The 27,109-nt window shown below is 43.5% G+C and overlaps 1 protein-coding gene across 1 annotated transcript in view; it reads right to left on the bottom strand.

The window, feature by feature from the left end:
• LOC306789821 (mucin-5B-like) overlaps nucleotides 1-27,109 on the bottom strand; it is a gene marked incomplete at both ends in the record, with an annotated part of 48,029 nt that overhangs the window by 7,816 nt on the left and 13,104 nt on the right. The window contains 8 exons of the mRNA XM_079285889.1: nucleotides 72-247; nucleotides 843-1,047; nucleotides 1,966-2,149; nucleotides 2,313-2,560; nucleotides 2,903-3,074; nucleotides 20,570-21,148; nucleotides 26,571-26,680; nucleotides 26,803-26,846. Coding sequence (XP_079142015.1) covers nucleotides 72-247; nucleotides 843-1,047; nucleotides 1,966-2,149; nucleotides 2,313-2,560; nucleotides 2,903-3,074; nucleotides 20,570-21,148; nucleotides 26,571-26,680; nucleotides 26,803-26,846 — 1,718 coding nt within the window. The remainder of the gene's footprint in view (nucleotides 1-71; nucleotides 248-842; nucleotides 1,048-1,965; nucleotides 2,150-2,312; nucleotides 2,561-2,902; nucleotides 3,075-20,569; nucleotides 21,149-26,570; nucleotides 26,681-26,802; nucleotides 26,847-27,109) is intronic.

The following is a 27,109-nucleotide window of genomic DNA, read 5'->3' as shown; positions in this document are numbered from 1 at the left end:
GTTGATATACACATTTGTCAGAACTCCATGCAACACTTCTAGTTCTATAAACTATTCGCTATACATCTTACCACACTGCCCATTGGTTGCATTCCTCCAGTCAATGCAGACTCCTGCATCAGAGCACTGAGTGGCATAGGCCTCCAGGCTGGTGCAGCCTGTGGCGTTGCCACTGTTGCAAATGTCAGACCTACAGGATGTCACAAACGCTCCGGGGGGTATGACTGTATTGCACGGCGCAAAAACACTAGAAGGAACATACAAGCCAGGACAGCATGTCAGGAAAAGTGACCAGAAAAATATGAACATCATCTAAGACGTAACGGAAAGCAATCCAGTAATTCAAGAATGTCAACAAATGATTATAGTCAACATTTTCATTGACAAAATTAAGACTAGAGAGCAATGAAATAGACCTACAACTTTCAATGTATTTGGTGAGATTTGTTCTGCTGAATTCATTAACTGTCAACAGTCCTTCATTCACTGTTAAACTACATCAAGCTCCACCACATCATCCAGCTACAGGGCTACCATTGGACCATACATTAAGCTGCTTCACATCCAAAACTGCATGCAGAAAAATGTCATGATGCCCCAACATTCAAGGCTTCTGGAAAGAAACACCGCTACATCTAGATCTACATATAACTGTAGATGAGTAAATGTATCTTTTTGTGCTGAAAAGCTGATAACTTTAGCTTTGTCCTAACTCTGAATAGAATCATGCAGACACATGTGATTACAAGCTAGCAGGATGGACGCACACTTAGCTTTATACTAAATAATTGTGCCTTAAAGCCTGAGAGAATGAAGACTTTAGTATTTTGTGGTTCCCTCACCTGCTGGTTAGGATATCACAAATGGCAGGTTTGCAAGCAGGCTGTGCTGTTGAGTGAGGTGCTGTTGAAGTGGTCGTAGTTGTTGGGGTCGTGGGGGTGACACAGGGTGTACCTGGAACAGTCCACTGGCCTGCAGTGACTGAGCAGCTTTCCACCTGGCCGTTAGGAGAGCGGCAGTCGTTTTTCTGGGAGTTGTCACAGGTCCCTGAAAGAGAAGAGACAGGAGTCTGAAGCCAAAGCATCGGAGCTCATGCAAGGACCAGATCAACAGAGTTGTTGCTAAATACAATGTGCCAGCGATTTAAGAGAATTTGTTGTATTTAACACATTTCTCTGACAAAGAAAATGCACAAGTGTTCCGTTATTGTTGACATGCATTGTCAAACTTAATACTCTGTTCACCATATTATCATCATCATGACATGCCAATTTGCCTAAGATTGTTTTACTCTGAACGTTCAGTCTCGTAACATTCTCTGACTCCAGCAGCTCATCTATCCTCTGCTGAAGGCAACAGTGTGTCTACTGTTGGCTGTAACTCTCTCTCCGTCTCTTTGACAGCGTCTCACACTAGTCATTGATGACTCTGTCCTACAGCGATCTTCACTCGTTAGGTCCTTAATGCTAATGGTCTCACCAAGCTGCACATTGGTCTGAAACAATTGATTTATGACTCGTTGGTGCAGTTAAGCGGTCAGGAGGAACACTTGTTAAAGCAAACCTCAAAGTGGAATGTAGAGAATTTTAGAACACAACATTTGAATACAAACAACTTGGAGCCCGTTGTCTCTGTTAGCAGTGCAACGCTGTCCACGTGTTGACTTGAACTGAGACGTTGGTCTTCTAGATCGAGCTGTACTATATATTACCTTCATCCTGTTTCTGAGGAATTATTAAGGGTTTTCCGGTTCTTCTGTTCATTCTGGTTGTTCCAGATCTGTGAGTTGTTGCATTGACTGTTTGAACTCTGCACTAAACATTCGGCCTGTCCTACAGTGACTGCAGGCTGCCAGTGAGGCTGCTCTCAGTAGTGCCCTCTGGTTAGAAGTGGCATTGAAATGTTTCTAAGTTCTTTCACCCAATGATTTGGTCACGTTACGTATCAAGTGGTCTGCTGACTCACCACATTGGCCCTCAGTGTTTCCACCAAAGAAGGAATAAGGAAGGTCAATGCTGAACGACGAGGCCCTATAGACCACTCTTGTGTTGATCTCAGGTATCTCCAATGTGATCACCATATCTGTGCTCGTGAGGCGTAGGACAGAGTTTGCGTAGGCGGGATAGATCCGTTTCTGATTCACATACACCTGTCGGACAAAGTGACAAAACACATTAGAGAAGACTGCAGCAGCGTTTTTAACTGTACAATGCACCACACCCACAATGCACCACACCACTTCATTAAGTACTCTCAAAATAATAAAGGAAGTGAGTTACTAACACTAAAACAATACATGTCTGCTTGCTTACCACATTAGCTGCTGTTCCTGAAGTCTTCAACTGAGTCAGAACCACCTCGTAGGATCCGTAGGTTACAATGAGAGCCTGGGGACAGAACGTGCTGCCTGAAGGATCGCAGTCATGGTTGTTTACTATTATAGTCAGGTTATATTTAGTGATAATCTCTTTGACCAGGTAGTAAGAGCAGTTCTCCTCGAAACTGTATGACTTTCCATCAAATGTCATGTAGTGGGATCCGGCCCAGCCGCTGCACACACCTGCAGGGTAAGAAGAACCATGAATGGAAACAAGAAGTATCAACTAGAAGAGGCAGAAAGCACAATCACCTCCACCAAGAAGGCTATGTTTCTTTATCGGCAAATAATATTGACAACAGTATTTTTCTTGGTGGATAGTTGCTTTAGTAACTGCTATTACTGAAGCAATTTAGAAGTTACTTAGTCGATAGTCTGGCTCTCCAGTAAATCGTTAATTTTATTTTATATGAAGATGTGTAAATATTCTGAGCATATTGACAGAAAATGCTCTGCTGCATTGAAAAGAAAAGCAGTGGTAGCCTGTCAGTAAAGGCTACCACTCACTACCACAGGTCAACTTACATTCACATTCATAGTGGAAGCAGCATCCGTCATCATCATAGACTTCAACAACTTTGCGTCCATTTGCACAGATGGGCTGTTGTACTGTGGGACAGGGAGTGTGTGTCTGTGTGATCGTGCCATTGGTGCAGGTAGCTATGGTGCAGTTGCTGACCTTCCAGGACTCCCCATTCTGGATGGGTATCGAGAAGCAGTCAGTCATACAGGAAACCATGTGTGTGTATAACAATACAGTATAATTCAACAGGTTTGTTGCATTGCAGGGCGAATGTGGCTAAGTAGGGCGACTATGGCTAAGTGCATAGCAGGTCCGTCCTTTAATCAGAGGATCGGTGGTTCGAACCCCAGCTCCGGCTCTGCTAATCGCACGTCGATGTGTCCTTGAGCAAGACACTTAGCCCCAAAAATGTCTCCAGGTGCCTATGGTGTAGAAATGTGATAGAATCTGAATTGTAAGTCACTTTGGATAAAAGCTGCTTAATGACTGTGATGTATTTTCTGCACCCCAACCAGCGCATCGGGGGCTTTCCTAATGAACTTTAATATTTATATTATGAAGGTAATTGCGTGGCCAGGATACAGGGTGGGATCAGAAAGAATACAATACACGTGGGCGTGTTAAAGGCCGTGAGAATCATAGACAACCCCATTCACTACTATCCCATAACCCCATTCACTGCTATCCCACAATCCCATTCACTACTATCCCACAACCCCATTCACTACTATCCCACAATCCCATTCACTACTATCCCACAACCCCATTCACTACTATCCCACAATCCCATTTACTACTATCCCACAATCCCATTCACTACTATCCCATAACCCCATTCACTATTATCCCACAATCCCATTCACTACTATCCCACAACCCCATTCACTACTATCCCACAACCCCATTCACTACTATCCCACAATCCCATTCACTACTATCCCACAACCCCATTCACTACTATCCCACAATCCCATTCACTACTATCCCACAACCCCATTCACTACTATCCCACAATCCCATTCACGACTATCCCACAATCCCATTCACTACTATCCCACAATCCCATTCACTACTATCCCATAACCCCATTCACTACTATCCCATAATCCTATTCACTACTATCCCACAATCCCATTCACTACTATCCCATAATCCCATTCACTATTATCCCATAACCCCATTCACTACTATCCCATAATCCCATTCACTACTATCCCACAATCCCATTCACGACTATCCCACAATCCCATTCACTACTATCCCACAATCCCATTCACTACTATCCCATAATCCTATTCACTACTATCCCACAATCCCATTCACTACTATCCCACAATCCCATTCACTACTATCCCATAACCCCATTCACTACTATCCCATCATCCTATTCACTACTATCCCACAATCCCATTCACTACTATCCCATAATCCCATTCACTACTATCCCATAATCCTATTCACTACTATCCCACAATCCCATTCACTATTCTGGGAATTAAATAAATATTTTCCTCTTTATTCTTCATATTACAACATAAACATAGTCCTGTTTATGATCAGTGCTCTTTTGGCAGGTGACACCTTGCATGTAGCCCCTGTCATCAGTGTATGAATGGGTGTGAATGGGTGAATGATGACGTATGTAGTGTTAAAGCGCTTTGAGTGGTCGACTAGAAAAGCGCAATACAAGTACAGTCCATTTACCATTTACTGGACACAAAGCAGCTATTGGTGAAATAAAATGCTCAAAGTCTTTCAGAAATAATTCAATTCACAATCATGAATAAAAATACATGTGATCTATATCCCACCTTTCTTGTTGAATTCACATCATTGCAGTCAGTGGTAGGTGTAGACAGGGTGGTTGATGGAGTGGAAGTAGAGCTGGCAATAGCTGTAGAGCTGCCAAATCCTGGAGTGGTGCCAAACCCTGGAGTGGTGAAACCTTCGGTAGTGCTGCCAAACCCTGGAGTGGTGAAACCTACGGTTGTGCTGGGTATCGGTGTTGTGGGACATAGTCCGGATTGCATCTCAACTTCACAAGATGCATTGCAATGTGCAACGTAACACCAACCTAAGCCATCAGTTACATAGTACACCAAGTCCCCTGTGAAAATAAGAGTCGAAATAAAAGTTTAGTGCACCAAATAAACTTTACTAATTTATTAAAAATACAATAAATGAGAGGATTTAGTGGGTGTTAAGACCAAAAACAACCCTGCTTTAAAAAAAGGCAATGAGCTGTGCTCAGGTGGCTCTCAATGTGAAAAGCATTTATTAAAGGAGTCTGAGACTGAACCAGGATTCATCTATTTTGTAAAGTCAACTCTGAGCTATTGTGAGCAGACCAAGCCTTGATTATTTCAAGCCCCAGTTTGTGCCTTCCTGAAAGTCCAAGAAGGTTGTTCAGAAGCACCTATCACTATTCTGGCCCGTCTGTGACTCTGTTTCCTATTCAGGTAGCTAGTGAGCTGCCACTTTCTTTAGATTTGAAACAGTGGCGCAACCTGGGGGACACAGAGCAGCACATAATACATATTAAATAGAGAGTAGACATTAGAACCAAAACAAACAAACACTGTAACTCCAACCACAACAAAACAAAAGCGAATATTTGGCTGTAGGTCAGCAGTGAGCTTAAACTCTGAGACAGAGATAAACAAAGTGAGGGTAAACTTGTTGCAGTGCTATGCTAATGCTACAAGTTATTGTATAAGTTGCAACATACCAATGAAAAACTTTTCAGTATCATATATGACCATGGCCAGGTCATTTATTGTAAAGCAAGACAATGACACAACAGAACGGATGGGAGATACTAATCGAATGATTCAATGGTAATTGGTAATGATTCAATCATTAATATCTGTGAACCTACATTCTGACCACTTTCTACACGAGTATTCTACATTAATCCTAAGCGGCACAAAATAGTAACAACTTGTTAACTAGAAAATGCATTTCCTGCTGAAAATGCGTTGGAATGCTGAAAGCTGAAATGAATCTCAAAAACATTGCTGAAAATAGATATCCAATTTAAAAAAAATTGCAAAAAAATGAATAATTCAAAAAGTTGAAAGATTACAAATATGAAGTTATGTCACCCCTCTCCTGAAAGAGCTGAACATTTTGATATTCGAACGGTTTCTGTAGCTTAAAAGAATTCCAGCAGTAGTGATATTTGTAGGAGCAGTAGTAGTAGAAGTTGTCGTCGAAGTATTTGTAATTAGAAGAAGTAGTAGAAGTAGTAGTATCAGCAGTCGTACTAATAGCTGTAGTAGTATTAGTATAGGTTATTAGTACTGGTAGTAGCAGGAATAGCAGTATTATCAGTTGTGGTATCAGTAATAATAGTAGTGGGCGTGGTAGTAATAGCAGTAGTGGTAGTAATAATATTTATGGTAGCAGTAATAGCAGTAGCAGTAGTAGTAATAGTAGCAACAGCAAAAGTTGTAGTAGTAGTGGTAATACTAGAAATATTAGCAGTAGTAGTAGTTGTCGCAGTATTAGTAAGAGCATTCATTATTTCAACAAAAAAGCCTAATTTTGAGCGAAACATTTAAATACAGTTCATCCATGAGGCTTTTATTTTGAAAGGGTGGGACTGGGTGGGGGAGGGCGGGGGAGAGGAGACATAATCATCATGTTTGACACATAAACAGAGGTTATTAAATGACAGGCTTCATCACAAGCAGTTCAGTTAGAATTCACTCTCTGGGGCTTTTATTTTGAAATGGGGTGTGGGGGAGAAGGGGAGAGGAGACAGAATCATAATGTTAGATAAACACAAACCGGTTATTAAATGAATGACAGGCTCATCACAAGCATTTCAGTTAGGATTCATTCTGTGGGGCTTTTATTTTAAAATGGCGTGTGTGTGTATGTGTGTGTGTGTGTGGGGGGGGGGGTAGAGGAGGGGGGAAAGACCTCTAAAGATCCCTAAGACCTGAATGACTGTATGAGAGACACAGAGAGAGAGGGAGAGGAGTGTATGTGTGCGTGTGTCTGTGAGTCTGTGTGTTTATCAACATCACTAATTGGCTCAATCGCAAACACCTGTGTGCCTGAAGCCATTTCATGGAGATAAAACAGGAAAACACCTCTCAAACAAATCATCAAAACTCCCATAACCATAGCTCCTATTGCTCCGATATTAATAATTGAGGGGAAGAATGAGTTGAAGAACAGATCCTGTAAAAATTGTGTCTGTAGTGTAAAAAATGTGGCTTAACTGGCGATCTAGAAATGGGGTACCGTGTTCTGTGGAAGATGTTTTTGAAGCAAAATTTAACATTGGTCTCTATGGAGCAGAAAGTTGGTTTTCCTCTCAATTAACGGCTTCGGTGTCAAATGTGGAAATCTGTGGGATTCCACAGTAATTTTTCTACGACAAGGACAATATTAGCTACTTCTACATCCAGAAATTATGCATGAAGAGTGAAGATTGTGGACACAGTGGCAAAATACAAATGTTTTTTTCACAAGAATCTCAAGCTGCTCTTCACTCTAGCGGTGACATCACACACTCTAAGCTGCGCAATACACACCCATTATAAAGTCAGAAAAGGGCTGAAAAATCATAAAAGTTAAATTGCTGCAGTGCAAAAAGTTTAAAAGATATCAAAAAGCTGAATCATGTTGGCAATAGTTGAGGGTTTTCTCAACATTTGAAAGTTGAAATGGTGTCTGTCGCTGAAAGTATGAGGAAGTTGAAGGATTTGAAAGTTTTTGAAGTTTTTGAAGTTTTTGAAGGATTTGAAAATCTTCTCCATAGAAACCCATTCAAAGAAAAGTTGCAAAAAGCTTAACAATTCAAAAAGTTTAAAGGTTAGAAATAGAAAAAGTCATAGCAGACATGAGCTGAAGGAGCTGAACATTTTGATAGTTGAACGGTTTCTGTAGCTTAAAAAATGAAGAAGAAGAAGCGTTGCGACGAAACGGGGTACGGAAGAAATAGTGGAATAAAGAAACAGGATAACAATAACAGCATTCCAACAATTACTTATTATTGAAACATTCATTTGGGCACCCCAAGGAGAGTGATATATCATACATGTAGTTACTAAGTAATCCCTCATTACTTTGTGACTATCTCACTATAGCCCTGACGGAAATGCTCATGCCTCCTCTTAGATTGCTCCTCGTTTATCCAATGAGCAGAAATAAGAATATTAAACGGCCTTCATAATGGCGGGACAGAATGATTTCTGGGTCGAACGAGGAGCTAGGAATCTGGAATACAACATCTAAAACACAACATTGTTTTTCTCAACAATTGATTGTGTAACTCTTTCATTCAGTTACTGAACTGTAACTGAATGAAACCTGTTCACTCAATCAATTGCAGTGGTGTAAGCATATGTAAATGTAGCTTAGCTGAGTACATGCTGCACCAACCAACACTCAGCGGCAATTTACCGAATTTAAATGGATGGAGGATAATGGAAAACATGCGCCTCTGATGATTTGCATATATTTGTGAACTAATCATTATCTAATGATTCATTAATGTAGTATCTCCTAGTCCGTTCTAGTCATCATTATCAACTACATAGTCTTGGATTCAAAGTTATTCAGGAACTTAATTAATTAATTAAGAATTAAGACTCATTAATTATCAGGTTGCTCCAAATTTGTTCCTCACACTTTACCAAATAACTGCTCACAATTTTGTGTACTGTATTTTAACATGTTACCCATCTAAGTTCTTTTTTGAGAGATCATTTAATTCATGTGTGTTGTATGTATTTTGAAAATATATATTGCATGTGCTGTATTAATGTATTCAGGATATTTCTGAAAATGAATGAAAAACAAGCTGCCGTAAAGTCTCCGGACAGTGTTAGCATGAATAGCAAAACAGGGGAAAACATGAATGATGAAAACAAGAGCAAATCAGGTGCCATTGCTTAGTGTTGGACCTGAACATTATATAGACTGTCTTCACAATTAAAAACTAAGTGTAACACGTTTTCATTGTGTTCACGTGTTAAATTGATGATTGTTGATGGAAGTTCACTGTTTGATCAAATGTTTAAATCATGTTAAATATAGCGTGATAGAAAAGAGAAAAGAAGACTTTCAAACTGAAGTTCTGAATATACAATCGAAAAAAATTCCTTTTAGACATTTAAATGAGAACAATTTGTTGGGGAAAAATTTATCTGAAAAAACAAGTAAAAAGGTGCTGAAAATGATGATGAGGGGAAAATGATGATGTGAAAATGGAAAATGAAAAATCACCTACCAGGACGATGTGTAGTCCCATTGACAATGCAGACACATAATGTTGTAGTTGTGGTGAATAGAGGTGGTGTAGAAACAACTGTAGATCTGGCTGGTCTGGTAGTGTAAACAGTTGTGCTGCCTGGAAGTGTCTGTGTTATTGGGCCAATGGAAGTTGTACCTTTAACTGTTGTTCCTGAAGTTACAGTTGACACCACAACAGCTGTTGTATTCAAAATAACAGGTTTTGTAATAACAGTTGATGTTTGTGGGCTTTCTGTGACTGCAACTGTTGTTTCTGGGATTTTTCCTGTTGTTTGTTCTGATGTAGTTGTTCGTGGAGGATTGGCTGTGGTTCCCTTGGTTGTTACTGACGGTACTTCAGTGGTTGTGGTAACAACAGCAGGTTTTGATGTTACAACTGTTGTTTCAGGGCTTGTGGTTGTGACACTCGCCACTGAGGTTGTAGTTTCAACAATAGCCGTGGTAGAGGTTGTTACTGGGCCAGTGGTGACTTCTTTAGGTGGTTTTGTTGTCGCAACGCTTCCTGTTGTTTGTTCTGCTGTAGTTGTTGCTGGAGGATTGGCTGTGGTTCCCTTAGTTGTCACTGACGGTACTTCAGTGGTTGTGGTAAGAACAGCAGGTTTTGATGTTACAACTGTTGTTTCAGGGCTTGTGGTTGTGACACTCCCCACTGAGGTTGTAGTTTCAACAATAGACGTGGTAGAGGTTGTTACTGGGCCAGTGGTGACTTCTTTAGATGGTTTTGTTGTCGCAACGCTTCCTGTTGTTTGTTCTGATGTAGTTGTTTCTGGAGGATTGGCTGTGGTTCCCTTGGTTGTTGCTGACGGGACTTCAGCGGTTGTGGTAACAACAGCAGGTTTTGATGTTACAACTGTTGTTTCAGGGTTTGTTGTTGTGACACTCGCCACTGAGGTTGTAGTTTCAACAATAGCTGTGGTAGAGGATGTTACTGGGCCAGTGGTGACTTCTTTAGGTGGTTTTGTTGTCGCAACCGTTCCTGTTGTTTGTTCTGATGTAGTTGTTTCTGGAGGATTGGCTGTGGTTCCCTTGGTTGTTACTGACGGCACTTCAGTGGTTGTGGTAACAACAGCAGGTTTTGATGTTACAACTGTTGTTTCAGGGCTTGTTGTTGTGACACTCCCCACTGAGGTTGTAGTTTCAACAATAGCCGTGGTAGAGGTTGTTACTGGGCCAGTGGTGACTTCTTTAGGTGGTTTTATTGTCGAAACGCTTCCTGTTGTTTGTTCTGATGTAGTTATTTCTGGAGGATTGGCTGTGGTTCCCTTAGTTGTCACTGACGGTACTTCAGTGGTTGTGGTAAGAACAGCAGGTTTTGATGTTACAACTGTTGTTTCAGGGCTTGTTGTTGTGACACTCCCCACTGAGGTTGTAGTTTCAACAATAGCCGTGGTAGAGGTTGTTACTGGGCCAGTGGTGACTTCTTTAGGTGGTTTTATTGTCGCAACGCTTCCTGTTGTTTGTTCTGATGTAGTTGTTTCTGGAGGATTGGCTGTGGTTCCCTTAGTTGTCACTGACGGTACTTCAGTGGTTGTGGTAACAACAGCAGGTTTTGATGTTACAACTGTTGTTTCAGGGCTTGTGGTTGTGACACTCCCCACTGAGGTTGTAGTTTCAACAATAGACGTGGTAGAGGTTGTTACTGGGCCAGTGGTGACTTCTTTAGGTGGTTTTGTTGTCGCAACCATTCCTGTTGTTTGTTCTGATGTAGTTGTTGCTGGAGGTTTGGCTGTGGTTCCCTTAGTTGTCACTGACGGTACTTCAGTGGTTGTGGTAACAACAGCAGGTTTTGATGTTACAACTGTTGTTTCAGGGCTTGTGGTTGTGACACTCCCCACTGAGGTTGTAGTTTCAACAATAGACGTGGTAGAGGTTGTTACTGGGCCAGTGGTGACTTCTTTAGGTGGTTTTGTTGTCGCAACGCTTCCTGTTGTTTGTTCTGATGTAGTTGTTTCTGGAGGATTGGCTGTGGTTCCCTTGGTTGTTACTGACGGCACTTCAGTGGTTGTGGTAACAACAGCAGGTTTTGATGTTACAACTGTTGTTTCAGGGCTTGTTGTTGTGACACTCCCCACTGAGGTTGTAGTTTCAACAATAGCCGTGGTAGAGATTGTTACTGGGCCAGTGGTGACTTCTTTAGGTGGTTTTATTGTCGCAACGCTTCCTGTTGTTTGTTCTGATGTAGTTATTTCTGGAGGATTGGCTGTGGTTCCCTTAGTTGTCACTGACGGTACTTCAGTGGTTGTGGTAAGAACAGCAGGTTTTGATGTTACAACTGTTGTTTCAGGGCTTGTTGTTGTGACACTCCCCACTGAGGTTGTAGTTTCAACAATAGCCGTGGTAGAGGTTGTTACTGGGCCAGTGGTGACTTCTTTAGGTGGTTTTATTGTCGCAACGCTTCCTGTTGTTTGTTCTGATGTAGTTGTTTCTGGAGGATTGGCTGTGGTTCCCTTAGTTGTCACTGACGGTACTTCAGTGGTTGTGGTAACAACAGCAGGTTTTGATGTTACAACTGTTGTTTCAGGGCTTGTGGTTGTGACACTCGCCACTGAGGTTGTAGTTTCAACAATAGCCGTGGTAGAGGTTGTTACTGGGCCAGTGGTGACTTCTTTAGGTGGTTTTGTTGTCACAACGCTTCCTGTTGTTTGTTCTGATGTAGTTGTTTCTGGAGGTTTGGCTGTGGTTCCCTTAGTTGTCACTGACGATACTTCAGTGGTTGTGGTAACAACAGCAGGTTTTGATGTTACAACTGTTGTTTCAGGGCTTGTTGTTGTGACACTCGCCACTGAGGTTGTGGTTTCAACAATAGCCGTGGTAGAGGATGTTACTGGGCCAGTGGTGACTTCTTTAGGTGGTTTTGTTGTCGCAACGCTTCCTGTTGTTTGTTCAGATGTAGTTGTTTCTGGAGGATTGGCTGTGGTTCCCTTGGTTGTTGCTGACGGTACTTCAGTGGTTGTGGTAACAACAGCAGGTTTTGATGTTCCAACTGTTGTTTCAGGGCTTGTTGTTGTGACACTCGCCACTGAGGTTGTAGTTTCAACAATAGCTGTGGTAGAGGATGTTACTGGGCCAGTGGTGACTTCTTTAGGTGGTTTTGTTGTCGCAACCGTTCCTGTTGTTTGTTCAGATGTAGTTGTTGCTAGAACATTGGCCGTGGTTCCCTTAGTTGTCACTAACGGTACTTCAGTGGTTGTGGTAACAACAGCAGGTTTTGATGTTACAACTGTTGTTTCAGGGCTTGTTGTTGTAACACTCGCCACTGAGGTTGTAGTTTCAACAATAGCCGTGGTAGAGGATGTTACTGGGCCAGTGGTGACTTCTTTAGCTGGTTTTGTTGTTGCAACACTTCCTGTTATTTGTTCTGATGTGGTTGTTTCTGGAGGATTGGCTGTGGTTCCCTTGGTTGTTACTGACAGTACTTCAGTGGTTGTGGTAACAACAGCAGGTTTTGATGTTACAACTGTTGTTTCAGGGCTTGTGGTTGTGACACTCGCCACTGAGGTTGTAGTTTCAACAATAGCCGTGGTAGAGGTTGTTACTGGGCCAGTGGTGACTTCTTTTGGTGGTTTTGTTGTCACAACGCTTCCTGTTGTTTGTTCTGATGTAGTTGTTTCTGGAGGATTGGCTGTGGTTCCCTTAGTTGTCACTGACGGTACTTCAGTGGTTGTGGTAACAACAGCAGGTTTTGATGTTACAACTGTTGTTTCAGGGCTTGTTGTTGTGACACTCGCCACTGAGGTTGTAGTTTCAACAATAGCCGTGGTAGAGGTTGTTACTGGGCCAGTGGTGACTTCTTTAGGTGGTTTTGTTGTCGCAACACTTCCTGTTGTTTGTTCTGATGTAGTTGTTTCTGGAGGATTGGCTGTGGTTCCCTTGGTTGTTGCTGACGGTACTTCAGTGGTTGTGGTAACAACAGCAGGTTTTGATGTTCCAACTGTTGTTTCAGGGTTTGTTGTTGTGACACTCGCCACTGAGGTTGTAGTTTCAACAATAGCTGTGGTAGAGGATGTTACTGGGCCAGTGGTGACTTCTTTAGGTGGTTTTGTTGTCGCAACCGTTCCTGTTGTTTGTTCTGATGTAGTTGTTTCTGGAGGATTGGCTGTGGTTCCCTTGGTTGTTACTGATGGCACTTCAGTGGTTGTGGTAACAACAGCAGGTTTTGATGTTACAACTGTTGTTTCAGGGCTTGTTGTTGTGACACTCCCCACTGAGGTTGTAGTTTCAACAATAGCCGTGGTAGAGGTTGTTACTGGGCCAGTGGTGACTTCTTTAGGTGGTTTTATTGTTGCAACGCTTCCTGTTGTTTGTTCTGATGTAGTTATTTCTGGAGGATTGGCTGTGGTTCCCTTAGTTGTCACTGACGGTACTTCAGTGGTTGTGGTAAGAACAGCAGGTTTTGATGTTACAACTGTTGTTTCAGGGCTTGTTGTTGTGACACTCCCCACTGAGGTTGTAGTTTCAACAATAGCCGTGGTAGAGGTTGTTACTGGGCCAGTGGTGACTTCTTTAGGTGGTTTTATTGTCGCAACGCTTCCTGTTGTTTGTTCTGATGTAGTTGTTTCTGGAGGATTGGCTGTGGTTCCCTTAGTTGTCACTGACGGTACTTCAGTGGTTGTGGTAACAACAGCAGGTTTTGATGTTACAACTGTTGTTTCAGGGCTTGTGGTTGTGACACTCCCCACTGAGGTTGTAGTTTCAACAATAGACGTGGTAGAGGATGTTACTGGGCCAGTGGTGACTTCTTTAGGTGGTTTTGTTGTCGCAACGCTTCCTGTTGTTTGTTCTGATGTAGTTGTTGCTGGAAGATTGGCTGTGGTTCCATTAGTTGTCACTGACGGTACTTCAGTGGTTGTGGTAACAACAGCAGGTTTTGATGTTACAACTGTTGTTTCAGGGCTTGTTGTTGTGACACTCGCCACTGAGGTTGTAGTTTCAACAATAACCTTGGTAGAGGTTGTTACTGGGCCAGTGGTGACTTCTTTAGGTGGTTTTGTTGTCGCGATGCTTCCTGTTGTTTGTTCTGCTGTAGTTGTTTCTGGAGGATTGGCTGTGGTTCCCTTAGTTGTCACTGACGGTACTTCAGTGGTTGTGGTAACAACAGCAGGTTTTGATGTTACAACTGTTGTTTCAGGGTTTGTTGTTGTGACACTCGCCACTGAGGTTGTAGTTTCAACAATAGCTGTGGTAGAGGATGTTACTGGGCCAGTGGTGACTTCTTTAGGTGGTTTTGTTGTCGCAACCGTTCCTGTTGTTTGTTCTGATGTAGTTGTTGCTGGAGGATTGGCTGTGGTTCCCTTAGTTGTCACTGACGGTACTTCAGTGGTTGTGGTAACAACAGCAGGTTTTGATGTTACAACTGTTGTTTCAGGGCTTGTGGTTGTGACACTCCCCACTGAGGTTGTAGTTTCAACAATAGACGTGGTAGAGGTTGTTACTGGGCCAGTGGTGACTTCTTTAGGTGGTTTTGTTGTCGCAACACTTCCTGTTTTTTGTTCTGATGTAGTTGTTTCTGGAGGATTGGCTGTGGTTCCCTTGGTTGTTACTGACGGCACTTCAGTGGTTGTGGTAACAACAGCAGGTTTTGATGTTACAACTGTTGTTTCAGGGCTTGTTGTTGTGACACTCCCCACTGAAGTTGTAGTTTCAACAATAGCCGTGGTAGAGGTTGTTACTGGGCCAGTGGTGACTTCTTTAGGTGGTTTTATTGTCGCAACGCTTCCTGTTGTTTGTTCTGATGTAGTTATTTCTGGAGGATTGGCTGTGGTTCCCTTAGTTGTCACTGACGGTACTTCAGTGGTTGTGGTAAGAACAGCAGGTTTTGATGTTACAACTGTTGTTTCAGGGCTTGTTGTTGTGACACTCCCCACTGAGGTTGTAGTTTCAACAATAGCCGTCGTAGAGGATGTTACTGGGCCAGTGGTGACTTCTTTAGGTGGTTTTGTTGTCGCAACGCTTCCTGTTGTTTGTTCAGATGTAGTTGTTTCTGGAGGATTGGCTGTGGTTCCCTTGGTTGTTGCTGACGGTACTTCAGTGGTTGTGGTAACAACAGCAGGTTTTGATGTTCCAACTGTTGTTTCAGGGCTTGTTGTTGTGACACTCGCCACTGAGGTTGTAGTTTCAACAATAGCCGTGGTAGAGGATGTTACTGGGCCAGTGGTGACTTCTTTAGGTGGTTTTGTTGTCGCAACCGTTCCTGTTGTTTGTTCAGATGTAGTTGTTGCTGGAGGATTGGCTGTGGTTCCCTTGGTTGTTGCTGACGGTACTTCAGTGGTTGTGGTAACAACAGCAGGTTTTGATGTTCCAACTGTTGTTTCAGGGTTTGTTGTTGTGACACTCGCCACTGAGGTTGTAGTTTCAACAATAGACGTGGTAGAGGTTGTTACTGGGCCAGTGGTGACTTCTTTAGGTGGTTTTGTTGTTGCAACACTTCCTGTTGTTTGTTCTGATGTGGTTGTTTCTGGAGGATTGGCTGTGGTTCCCTTGGTTGTTACTGACGGTACTTCAGTGGTTGTGGTAACAACAGCAGGTTTTGATGTTACAACTGTTGTTTCAGGGCTTGTGGTTGTGACACTCCCCAATGAGGTTGTAGTTTCAACAATAGACGTGGTAGAGGTTGTTACTGGGCCAGTGGTGACTTCTTTAGGTGGTTTTGTTGTCGCAACGCTTCCTGTTGTTTGTTCTGATGTAGTTGTTTCTGGAGGATTGGCTGTGGTTCCCTTGGTTGTTACTGACGGCACTTCAGTGGTTGTGGTAACAACAGCAGGTTTTGATGTTACAACTGTTGTTTCAGGGCTTGTTGTTGTGACACTCCCCACTGAGGTTGTAGTTTCAACAATAGCCGTGGTAGAGGTTGTTACTGGGCCAGTGGTGACTTCTTTAGGTGGTTTTATTGTCGCAACGCTTCCTGTTGTTTGTTCTGATGTAGTTGTTGCTGGAAGATTGGCTGTGGTTCCATTAGTTGTCACTGACGGTACTTCAGTGGTTGTGGTAACAACAGCAGGTTTTGATGTTCCAACTGTTGTTTCAGGGCTTGTTGTTGTGACACTCGCCACTGAGGTTGTAGTTTCAACAATAGCCGTGGTAGAGGTTGTTACTGGGCCAGTGGTGACTTCTTTAGGTGGTTTTGTTGTCGCGATGCTTCCTGTTGTTTGTTCTGCTGTAGTTGTTGCTGGAGGATTGGCTGTGGTTCCCTTAGTTGTCACTGACGGTACTTCAGTGGTTGTGGTAACAACAGCAGGTTTTGATGTTACAACTGTTGTTTCAGGGCTTGTGGTTGTGACACTCCCCACTGAGGTTGTAGTTTCAACAATAGACGTGGTAGAGGTTGTTACTGGGCCAGTGGTGACTTCTTTAGGTGGTTTTGTTGTTGCAACACTTCCTGTTATTTGTTCTGATGTGGTTGTTTCTGGAGGATTGGCTGTGGTTCCCTTGGTTGTTACTGACGGTACTTCAGTGGTTGTGGTAACAACAGCAGGTTTTGATGTTACAACTGTTGTTTCAGGGCTTGTGGTTGTGACACTCGCCACTGAGGTTGTAGTTTCAACAATAGCCGTGGTAGAGGTTGTTACTGGGCCAGTGGTGACTTCTTTAGGTGGTTTTGTTGTCACAACGCTTCCTGTTGTTTGTTCTGATGTAGTTGTTTCTGGAGGATTGGCTGTGGTTCCCTTAGTTGTCACTGACGGTACTTCAGTGGTTGTGGTAACAACAGCAGGTTTTGATGTTACAACTGTTGTTTCAGGGTTTGTTGTTGTGACACTCGCCACTGAGGTTGTAGTTTCAACAATAGCCGTGGTAGAGGATGTTACTGGGCCAGTGGTGACTTCTTTAGGTGGTTTTGTTGTCGCAACGCTTCCTGTTGTTTGTTCAGATGTAGTTGTTTCTGGAGGATTGGCTGTGGTTCCCTTGGTTGTTGCTGACGGTACTTCAGTGGTTGTGGTAACAACAGCAGGTTTTGATGTTCCAACTGTTGTTTCAGGGTTTGTTGTTGTGACACTCGCCACTGAGGTTGTAGTTTCAACAATAGACGTGGTAGAGGTTGTTACTGGGCCAGTGGTGACTTCTTTAGGTGGTTTTGTTGTTGCAACACTTCCTGTTGTTTGTTCTGATGTGGTTGTTTCTGGAGGATTGGCTGTGGTTCCCTTGGTTGTTACTGACGGTACTTCAGTGGTTGTGGTAACAACAGCAGGTTTTGATGTTACAACTGTTGTTTCAGGGCTTGTTGTTGTGACACTCCCCACTGAGGTTCTAGTTTCAACAATAGCTGTGGTAGAGGATGTTACTGGGCCAGTGGTGACTTCTTTAGGTGGTTTTGTTGTCGCAACCGTTCCTGTTGTTTGTTCAGATGTAGTTGTTGCTAGAAGATTGGCTGTGGTTCCCTTAGTTGTCACTAACGGTACTTCAGTGGTTGTGGTAACAACAGCAGGTTTTGATGTTACAACTGTTGTTTCAGGGCTTGTTGTTGTGACACTCGCCATTGAGGTTGTAGTTTCAACAATAGCCGTCGTAGAGGATGTTACTGGGCCAGTGGTGACTTCTTTAGGTGGTTTTGTTGTCGCAACGCTTCCTGTTGTTTGTTCAGATGTAGTTGTTTCTGGAGGATTGGCTGTGGTTCCCTTGGTTGTTGCTGACGGTACTTCAGTGGTTGTGGTAACAACAGCAGGTTTTGATGTTCCAACTGTTGTTTCAGGGCTTGTTGTTGTGACACTCGCCACTGAGGTTGTAGTTTCAACAATAGCCGTGGTAGAGGTTGTTACTGGACCAGTGGTGACTTCTTTAGGTGGTTTTGTTGTCGCAACCGTTCCTGTTGTTTGTTCAGATGTATTTGTTGCTGGAGGATTGGCTGTGGTTCCCTTAGTTGTCACTGACGGTACTTCAGTGGTTGTGGTAACAACAGCAGGTTTTGATGTTACAACTGTTGTTTCAGGGCTTGTTGTTGTGACACTCGCCACTGAGGTTGTAGTTTCAACAATAGCCGTGGTAGAGGATGTTACTGGGCCAGTGGTGACTTCTTTAGGTGGTTTTGTTGTCGCAACCGTTCCTGTTGTTTGTTCAGATGTAGTTGTTGCTGGAGGATTGGCTGTGGTTCCCTTGGTTGTTGCTGACGGTACTTCAGTGGTTGTGGTAACAACAGCAGGTTTTGATGTTCCAACTGTTGTTTCAGGGTTTGTTGTTGTGACACTCGCCACTGAGGTTGTAGTTTCAACAATAGACGTGGTAGAGGTTGTTACTGGGCCAGTGGTGACTTCTTTAGGTGGTTTTGTTGTTGCAACACTTCCTGTTGTTTGTTCTGATGTGGTTGTTTCTGGAGGATTGGCTGTGGTTCCCTTGGTTGTTACTGACGGTACTTCAGTGGTTGTGGTAACAACACCAGGTTTTGATGTTACAACTGTTGTTTCAGGGCTTGTTGTTGTGACACTCCCCACTGAGGTTGTAGTTTCAACAATAGCTGTGGTAGAGGATGTTACTGGGCCAGTGGTGACTTCTTTAGGTGGTTTTGTTGTCGCAACCGTTCCTGTTGTTTGTTCAGATGTAGTTGTTGCTAGAAGATTGGCTGTGGTTCCCTTAGTTGTCACTAACGCTACTTCAGTGGTTGTGGTAACAACAGCAGGTTTTGATGTTCCAACTGTTGTTTCAGGGCTTGTTGTTGTGACACTCGCCACTGAGGTTGTAGTTTCAACAATAGCCGTCGTAGAGGATGTTACTGGGCCAGTTGTGACTTCTTTAGGTGGTTTTGTTGTCGCAACGCTTCCTGTTGTTTGTTCAGATGTAGTTGTTTCTGGAGGATTGGCTGTGGTTCCCTTGGTTGTTGCTGACGGTACTTCAGTGGTTGTGGTAACAACAGCAGGTTTTGATGTTACAACTGTTGTTTCAGGGCTTGTTGTTGTGACACTTGCCACTGAGGTTGTAGTTTCAACAATAGCCGTGGTAGAGGATGTTACTGGGCCAGTGGTGACTTCTTTAGGTGGTTTTGTTGTCGCAACCGTTCCTGTTGTTTGTTCAGATGTAGTTGTTGCTGGAGGATTGGCTGTGGTTCCCTTGGTTGTTGTTGACGGTACTTCAGTGGTTGTGGTAACAACAGCAGGTTTTGATGTTACAACTGTTGTTTCAGGGCTTGTTGTTGTGACACTCCCCACTGAGGTTGTAGTTTCAACAATAGCTGTGGTAGAGGATGTTACTGGGCCAGTGGTGACTTCTTTAGGTGGTTTTGTTGTCGCAACCGTTCCTGTTGTTTGTTCAGATGTAGTTGTTGCTAGAAGATTGGCTGTGGTTCCCTTAGTTGTCACTAACGGTACTTCAGTGGTTGTGGTAACAACAGCAGGTTTTGATGTTACAACTGTTGTTTCAGGGCTTGTTGTTGTGACACTCGCCACTGAGGTTGTAGTTTCAACAATAGCCGTCGTAGAGGATGTTACTGGGCCAGTTGTGACTTCTTTAGGTGGTTTTGTTGTCGCAACGCTTCCTGTTGTTTGTTCAGATGTAGTTGTTTCTGGAGGATTGGCTGTGGTTCCCTTGGTTGTTGCTGACGGTACTTCAGTGGTTGTGGTAACAACAGCAGGTTTTGATGTTACAACTGTTGTTTCAGGGCTTGTTGTTGTGACACTTGCCACTGAGGTTGTAGTTTCAACAATAGCCGTGGTAGAGGATGTTACTGGGCCAGTGGTGACTTCTTTAGGTGGTTTTGTTGTCGCAACCGTTCCTGTTGTTTGTTCAGATGTAGTTGTTGCTGGAGGATTGGCTGTGGTTCCCTTGGTTGTTGTTGACGGTACTTCAGTGGTTGTGGTAACAACAGCAGGTTTTGATGTTACAACTGTTGTTTCAGGGCTTGTTGTTGTGACACTCCCCACTGAGGTTGTAGTTTCAACAATAGCTGTGGTAGAGGATGTTACTGGGCCAGTGGTGACTTCTTTAGGTGGTTTTGTTGTCGCAACCGTTCCTGTTGTTTGTTCAGATGTAGTTGTTGCTAGAAGATTGGCTGTGGTTCCCTTAGTTGTCACTAACGGTACTTCAGTGGTTGTGGTAACAACAGCAGGTTTTGATGTTACAACTGTTGTTTCAGGGCTTGTTGTTGTGACACTCGCCACTGAGGTTGTAGTTTCAACAATAGCCGTCGTAGAGGATGTTACTGGGCCAGTGGTGACTTCTTTAGGTGGTTTTGTTGTCGCAACTCTTCCTGTTGTTTGTTCAGATGTAGTTGTTTCTGGAGGATTGGCTGTGGTTCCCTTGGTTGTTGCTGACGGTACTTCAGTGGTTGTGGTAACAACAGCAGGTTTTGATGTTCCAACTGTTGTTTCAGGGCTTGTTGTTGTGACACTCGCCACTGAGGTTGTAGTTTCAACAATAGCCGTGGTAGAGGTTGTTACTGGACCAGTGGTGACTTCTTTAGGTGGTTTTGTTGTCGCAACCGTTCCTGTTGTTTGTTCAGATGTATTTGTTGCTGGAGGATTGGCTGTGGTTCCCTTAGTTGTCACTGACGGTACTTCAGTGGTTGTGGTAACAACAGCAGGTTTTGATGTTACAACTGTTGTTTCAGGGCTTGTGGTTGTGACACTCCCGACTGAGGTTGTAGTTTGAACAATAGACGTGGTAGAGGTTGTTACTGGGCCAGTGGTGACTTCTTTAGGTGGTTTTGTTGTTGCAACACTTCCTGTTGTTTGTTCTGATGTGGTTGTTTCTGGAGGATTGGCTGTGGTTCCCTTGGTTGTTACTGACGGTACTTCAGTGGTTGTTGTAACAACAGCAGGTTTTGATGTTACAACTGTTGTTTCAGGGCTTGTTGTTGTGACACTCGCCACTGAGGTTGTAGTTTCAACAATAGCCGTGGTAGAGGTTGTTACTGGGCCAGTGGTGACTTCTTCAGGTGGTTTTGTTGTCGCAACCGTTCCTGTTGTTTGTTCAGATGTAGTTGTTGCTGGAGGATTGGCTGTGGTTCCCTTAGTTGTCACTGACAGTACTTCAGTGGTTGTGGTAAGAACAGCAGGTTTTGATGTTACAACTGTTGTTTCAGGGCTTGTGGTTGTGACACTCCCCACTGAGGTTGTAGTTTCAACAATAGCCGTGGTAGAGGTTGTTACTGGGCCAGTGGTGACTTCTTTAGGTGGTTTTGTTGTCGCGACGCTTCCTGTTGTTTGTTCTGCTGTAGTTGTTGCTGGAGGATTGGCTGTGGTTCCCTTGGTTGTCACTGACGGTACTTCAGTGGTTGTGGTAACAGCAGCAGGTTTTGATGTTACAACTGTTGTTTCAGGGCTTGTGGTTGTGACACTCCCCACTGAAGTTGTAGTTTCAACAATAGATGTGGTAGAGGTTGTTACTGGGCCAGTGGTGACTTCTTTAGGTGGTTTTGTTGTCGCAACGCTTCCTGTTGTTTGTTCTGATGTAGTTGTTTCTGGAGGATTGGCTGTGGTTCCCTTGGTTGTTGCTGACGGTACTTCAGTGGTTGTGGTAACAACAGCAGGTTTTGATGTTCCAACTGTTGTTTCAGGGCTTGTTGTTGTGACACTCGCCACTGAGGTTGTAGTTTCAACAATAGCCGTGGTAGAGGTTGTTACTGGACCAGTGGTGACTTCTTTAGGTGGTTTTGTTGTCGCAACCGTTCCTGTTGTTTGTTCAGATGTATTTGTTGCTGGAGGATTGGCTGTGGTTCCCTTAGTTGTCACTGACGGTACTTCAGTGGTTGTGGTAACAACAGCAGGTTTTGATGTTACAACTGTTGTTTCAGGGCTTGTGGTTGTGACACTCCCCACTGAGGTTGTAGTTTGAACAATAGACGTGGTAGAGGTTGTTACTGGGCCAGTGGTGACTTCTTTAGGTGGTTTTGTTGTTGCAACACTTCCTGTTGTTTGTTCTGATGTGGTTGTTTCTGGAGGATTGGCTGTGGTTCCCTTGGTTGTTACTGACGGTACTTCAGTGGTTGTTGTAACAACAGCAGGTTTTGATGTTACAACTGTTGTTTCAGGGCTTGTTGTTGTGACACTCGCCACTGAGGTTGTAGTTTCAACAATAGCCGTGGTAGAGGTTGTTACTGGGCCAGTGGTGACTTCTTCAGGTGGTTTTGTTGTCGCAACCGTTCCTGTTGTTTGTTCAGATGTAGTTGTTGCTGGAGGATTGGCTGTGGTTCCCTTAGTTGTCACTGACAGTACTTCAGTGGTTGTGGTAAGAACAGCAGGTTTTGATGTTACAACTGTTGTTTCAGGGCTTGTGGTTGTGACACTCCCCACTGAGGTTGTAGTTTCAACAATAGCCGTGGTAGAGGTTGTTACTGGGCCAGTGGTGACTTCTTTAGGTGGTTTTGTTGTCGCGACGCTTCCTGTTGTTTGTTCTGCTGTAGTTGTTGCTGGAGGATTGGCTGTGGTTCCCTTGGTTGTCACTGACGGTACTTCAGTGGTTGTGGTAACAGCAGCAGGTTTTGATGTTACAACTGTTGTTTCAGGGCTTGTGGTTGTGACACTCCCCACTGAAGTTGTAGTTTCAACAATAGATGTGGTAGAGGTTGTTACTGGGCCAGTGGTGACTTCTTTAGGTGGTTTTGTTGTCGCAACGCTTCCTGTTGTTTGTTCTGATGTAGTTGTTTCTGGAGGATTGGCTGTGGTTCCCTTGGTTGTTACTGACGGCACTTCAGTGGTTGTGGTAACAACAGCAGGTTTTGATGTTACAACTGTTGTTTCAGGGCTTGTTGTTGTGACACTCGCCACTGAGGTTGTAGTTTCAACAATAGACGTGGTAGAGGATGTTACTGGGCCAGTGGTGACTTCTTTAGGTGGTTTTGTTGTCGCAACCGTTCCTGTTGTTTGTTCAGATGTAGTTGTTGCTGGAAGATTGGCTGTGGTTCCCTTGGTTGTTACTGACGGTACTTCAGTGGTTGTGGTAACAACAGCAGGTTTTGATGTTACAACTGTTGTTTCAGGGCTTGTGGTTGTGACACTCACCACTGAGGTTGTAGTTTCAACAATAGCCGTGGTAGAGGTTGTTACTGGGCCAGTGGTGACTTCTTTAGGTGGTTTTGTTGTCGCAACGCTTCCTGTTTGCTCTGATGTAGTTGTTTCTGGAGGATTGGCTGTGGTTCCCTTAGTTGTCACTGACGGTACTTCAGTGGTTGTGGTAACAACAGCAGGTTTTGATGTTACAACTGTTGTTTCAGGGCTTGTTGTTGTGACACTCGCCACTGAGGTTGTAGTTTCAACAATAGCCGTGGTAGAGGTTGTTACTGGGCCAGTGGTGACTTCTTTTGGTGGTTTTGTTGTCGCGACGCTTCCTGTTGTTTGTTCTGCTGTAGTTGTTGCTGGAGGATTAGCTGTGGTTCCCTTAGTTGTCACTGACGGTACTTCAGTGGTTGTGGTAACAACAGCAGGTTTTGATGTTACAACTGTTGTTTCAGGGTTTGTTGTTGTGACACTCGCCACTGAGGTTGTCGTTTCAACAATAGCTGTGGTAGAGGATGTTACTGGGCCAGTGGTGACTTCTTTAGGTGGTTTTGTTGTCGCAACCGTTCCTGTTGTTTGTTCAGATGTAGTTGTTGCTGGAAGATTGGCTGTGGTTCCCTTGGTTGTTACTGACGGTACTTCAGTGGTTGTGGTAACAACAGCAGGTTTTGATGTTACAACTGTTGTTTCAGGGCTTGTGGTTGTGACACTCACCACTGAGGTTGTAGTTTCAACAATAGCCGTGGTAGAGGTTGTTACTGGGCCAGTGGTGACTTCTTTAGGTGGTTTTGTTGTCGCAACGCTTCCTGTTTGCTCTGATGTAGTTGTTTCTGGAGGATTGGCTGTGGTTCCCTTAGTTGTCACTGACGGTACTTCAGTGGTTGTGGTAACAACAGCAGGTTTTGATGTTACAACTGTTGTTTCAGGGCTTGTTGTTGTGACACTCGCCACTGAGGTTGTAGTTTCAACAATAGCCGTGGTAGAGGTTGTTACTGGGCCAGTGGTGACTTCTTTAGGTGGTTTTGTTGTCGCAACCATTCCTGTTGTTTGTTCAGATGTAGTTGTTGCTGGAGGATTGGCTGTGGTTCCCTTAGTTGTCACTGACGGTACTTCAGTGGTTGTGGTAAGAACAGCAGGTTTTGATGTTACAACTGTTGTTTCAGGGCTTGTGGTTGTGACACTCCCCACTGAGGTTGTAGTTTCAACAATAGCCGTGGTAGAGGTTGTTACTGGGCCAGTGGTGAATTCTTTAGGTGGTTTTGTTGTCGCAACTGTTCCTGTTGTTTGTTCAGATGTAGTTGTTGCTGGAGGATTGGCTGTGGTTCCCTTGGTTGTTACTGACGGCACTTCAGTGGTTGTGGTAACAACAGCAGGTTTTGATGTTACAACTGTTGTTTCAGGGCTTGTTGTTGTGACACTCGCCACTGAGGTTGTAGTTTCAACAATAGACGTGGTAGAGGTTGTTACTGGGCCAGTGGTGACTTCTTTTGGTGGTTTTGTTGTCGCGACGCTTCCTGTTTGTTCTGCTGTAGTTGTTGCTGGAGGATTAGCTGTGGTTCCCTTAGTTGTCACTGACGGTACTTCAGTGGTTGTGGTAACAACAGCAGGTTTTGATGTTACAACTGTTGTTTCAGGGTTTGTTGTTGTGACACTCGCCACTGAGGTTGTCGTTTCAACAATAGCTGTGGTAGAGGATGTTACTGGGCCAGTGGTGACTTCTTTAGGTGGTTTTGTTGTCGCAACGCTTCCTGTTGTTTGTTCTGATGTAGTTGTTTCTGGAGGATTGGCTGTGGTTCCCTTGGTTGTTGCTGATGACACTTCAGTGGTTGTGGTAACAACAGCAGGTTTTGATGTTACAACTGTTGTTTCAGGGCTTGTTGTTGTGACACTCGCGACTGACGTTGTAGTTTCAACAATAGCTGTGGTAGAGGTTGTTACTGGGCCAGTGGTGACTTCTTTAGGTGGTTTTGTTGTCGCAATGCTTCCTGTTGTTTGTTCTGATGTAGTTGTTTCTGGAGGATTGGCTGTGGTTCCCTTAGTTGTCACTGACGGTACTTCAGTGGTTGTGGTAACAACAGCAGGTTTTGATGTTACAACTGTTGTTTCAGGGCTTGTTGTTGTGACACTCCCCACTGAGGTTGTAGTTTCAACAATAGCTGTGGTAGAGGTTGTTACTGGGCCAGTGGTGACTTCTTTAGGTGGTTTTGTTGTCGCAACGCTTCCTGTTGTTTGTTCTGATGTACTTTTTTCTGGAGGATTGGCTGTGGTTCCCTTGGTTGTTACTGACGCTACTTCAGTGGTTGTGGTAACAACAGCAGGTTTTGATGTTACAACTGTTGTTTCAGGGCTTGTTGTTGTGACACTCCCCACTGAGGTTGTAGTTTCTACAATAGCTGTGGTAGAGGTTGTTACTGGGCCAGTGGTGACTTCTTTAGGTGGTTTTGTTGTCGCAATGCTTCCTGTTGTTTGTTCTGATGTAGTTGTTTCTGGAGGATTGGCTGTGGTTCCCTTGGTTGTTACTGACGCTACTTCAGTGGTTGTGGTAACAACAGCAGGTTTTGATGTTACAACTGTTGTTTCAGGGCTTGTTGTTGTGACACTCGAGGTCGTACTTTCAACAACAGCTGTGGTAGAGGATGTTACTTGGCCAGTGGTGACTTCTTTAGGTGGTTTCGTTGTCGTAATCTCTGTGGTTATGGCTGGTCTGGTAGTGTAAACAGTGTTGGTGCCTGGAAGTGTCTGTGTTATTGCGCCAATGGAAGTTGTACCTTTAAGTGTTGTTCCTGAAGTTACGGTTGACACCACAGTAGTTGTATTCAAAATACTAGGTTTTGTAATGACAGTTGATGTTTTTGGACTTTCTGTGACTACAACAACTGTTGTTTCTGGGATACTTGTCCCAACACTTCCTGTAGTTTGTTCTGATGTAGTTGTTTCTGTAGGTTTGGTTGTTGTTCCTTGAGTTGTAACTGACAGTACTTCAGTGGTTGTGGTAACAACAGAAGGTTTTGATGTAACAACTGTTGTTTCAGGACTTGTTGTTTTGACAACCGCTACTGAGGTTATAGTTTCAACAATAGACGTGGTCGAGGTTGATATTGGCCCAGTGGTGACTTTTGGTGATGTTGTTGTCCCAGTGCTTCCTGTAGTTTTTTCTGATGTAGTTGTTTCTGAAAGTTTGGCTGTGGATCCCAATGTGGTTCTTGATTGTGATGTAGTAACTGTGGTAAAACATTTTGTGAACAGTGTAAAATTAGTAAATTTTAAAGAAATCCATACACATTTCTTTATTCCTCAAGTATCTCTAATTTTTGTTATAAATTATTAAAGTGCTTTTTTACCAGTTATCAAAAATCTGAAAGGAAGAATTTTTTCTTTCATATATTTTGTTACCTGAAGCTGTCTCTTCAACCGTGCTGAATGTAAAGGGAGTAGTTGTAGGGCCAGCTGTGGTGGTAGAAATGCACAGGTACATGCTTCTGGTTACGGTCCCATTGGCCCCACATTTAGCTGTGATGCAGTTCCCCAGGCCATCCGTTGTGTTGTAGATGTTTCCCCCATATTCGTAGGTTTTTCCATTAATGTAGCATGAGCAAGCTGCAAATCAAGAGGATCACGTTTTCAATTCTTCAAAAGGTCTGTGTGTATGTGTGTGTTTGTGTGTTCATACACATAAACAAATAAGTTGCTCTAAAAGGTCAGTGTGTACATATACTTACAGTTCACATCGTAGCTGCACGATATTCCAGAGACAGTACAGGAGCTTTGAAATAAAAGTAAAAGGTAGTTATATCATTGACCTTCAGCATTATTTGAGCAACCAGAATTATATTTCATGATGTAAAGCAAATCTTACTCAGAGGTAGGGAATGCTTGGTTTTTATTAGCATTCAATCGACAGAGCAATATGTCTGAAGAGGAGCTGATCAGAAAACAGTGAGGACTCTAATACAAAACTCTCGTTACACATAGACTCCAAATGTACTGAAAGCTGAAGATGAGGCAACTGTCCCATCAACTTTAAAA

The sequence above is a fragment of the Melanostigma gelatinosum genome, assembly GCF_949748355.1.
Source record: "Melanostigma gelatinosum genome assembly, chromosome: 2".
Lineage (NCBI taxonomy): Eukaryota > Metazoa > Chordata > Actinopteri > Perciformes > Zoarcidae > Melanostigma > Melanostigma gelatinosum.
This window is presented reverse-complemented; position numbering and strand designations above follow the sequence as displayed.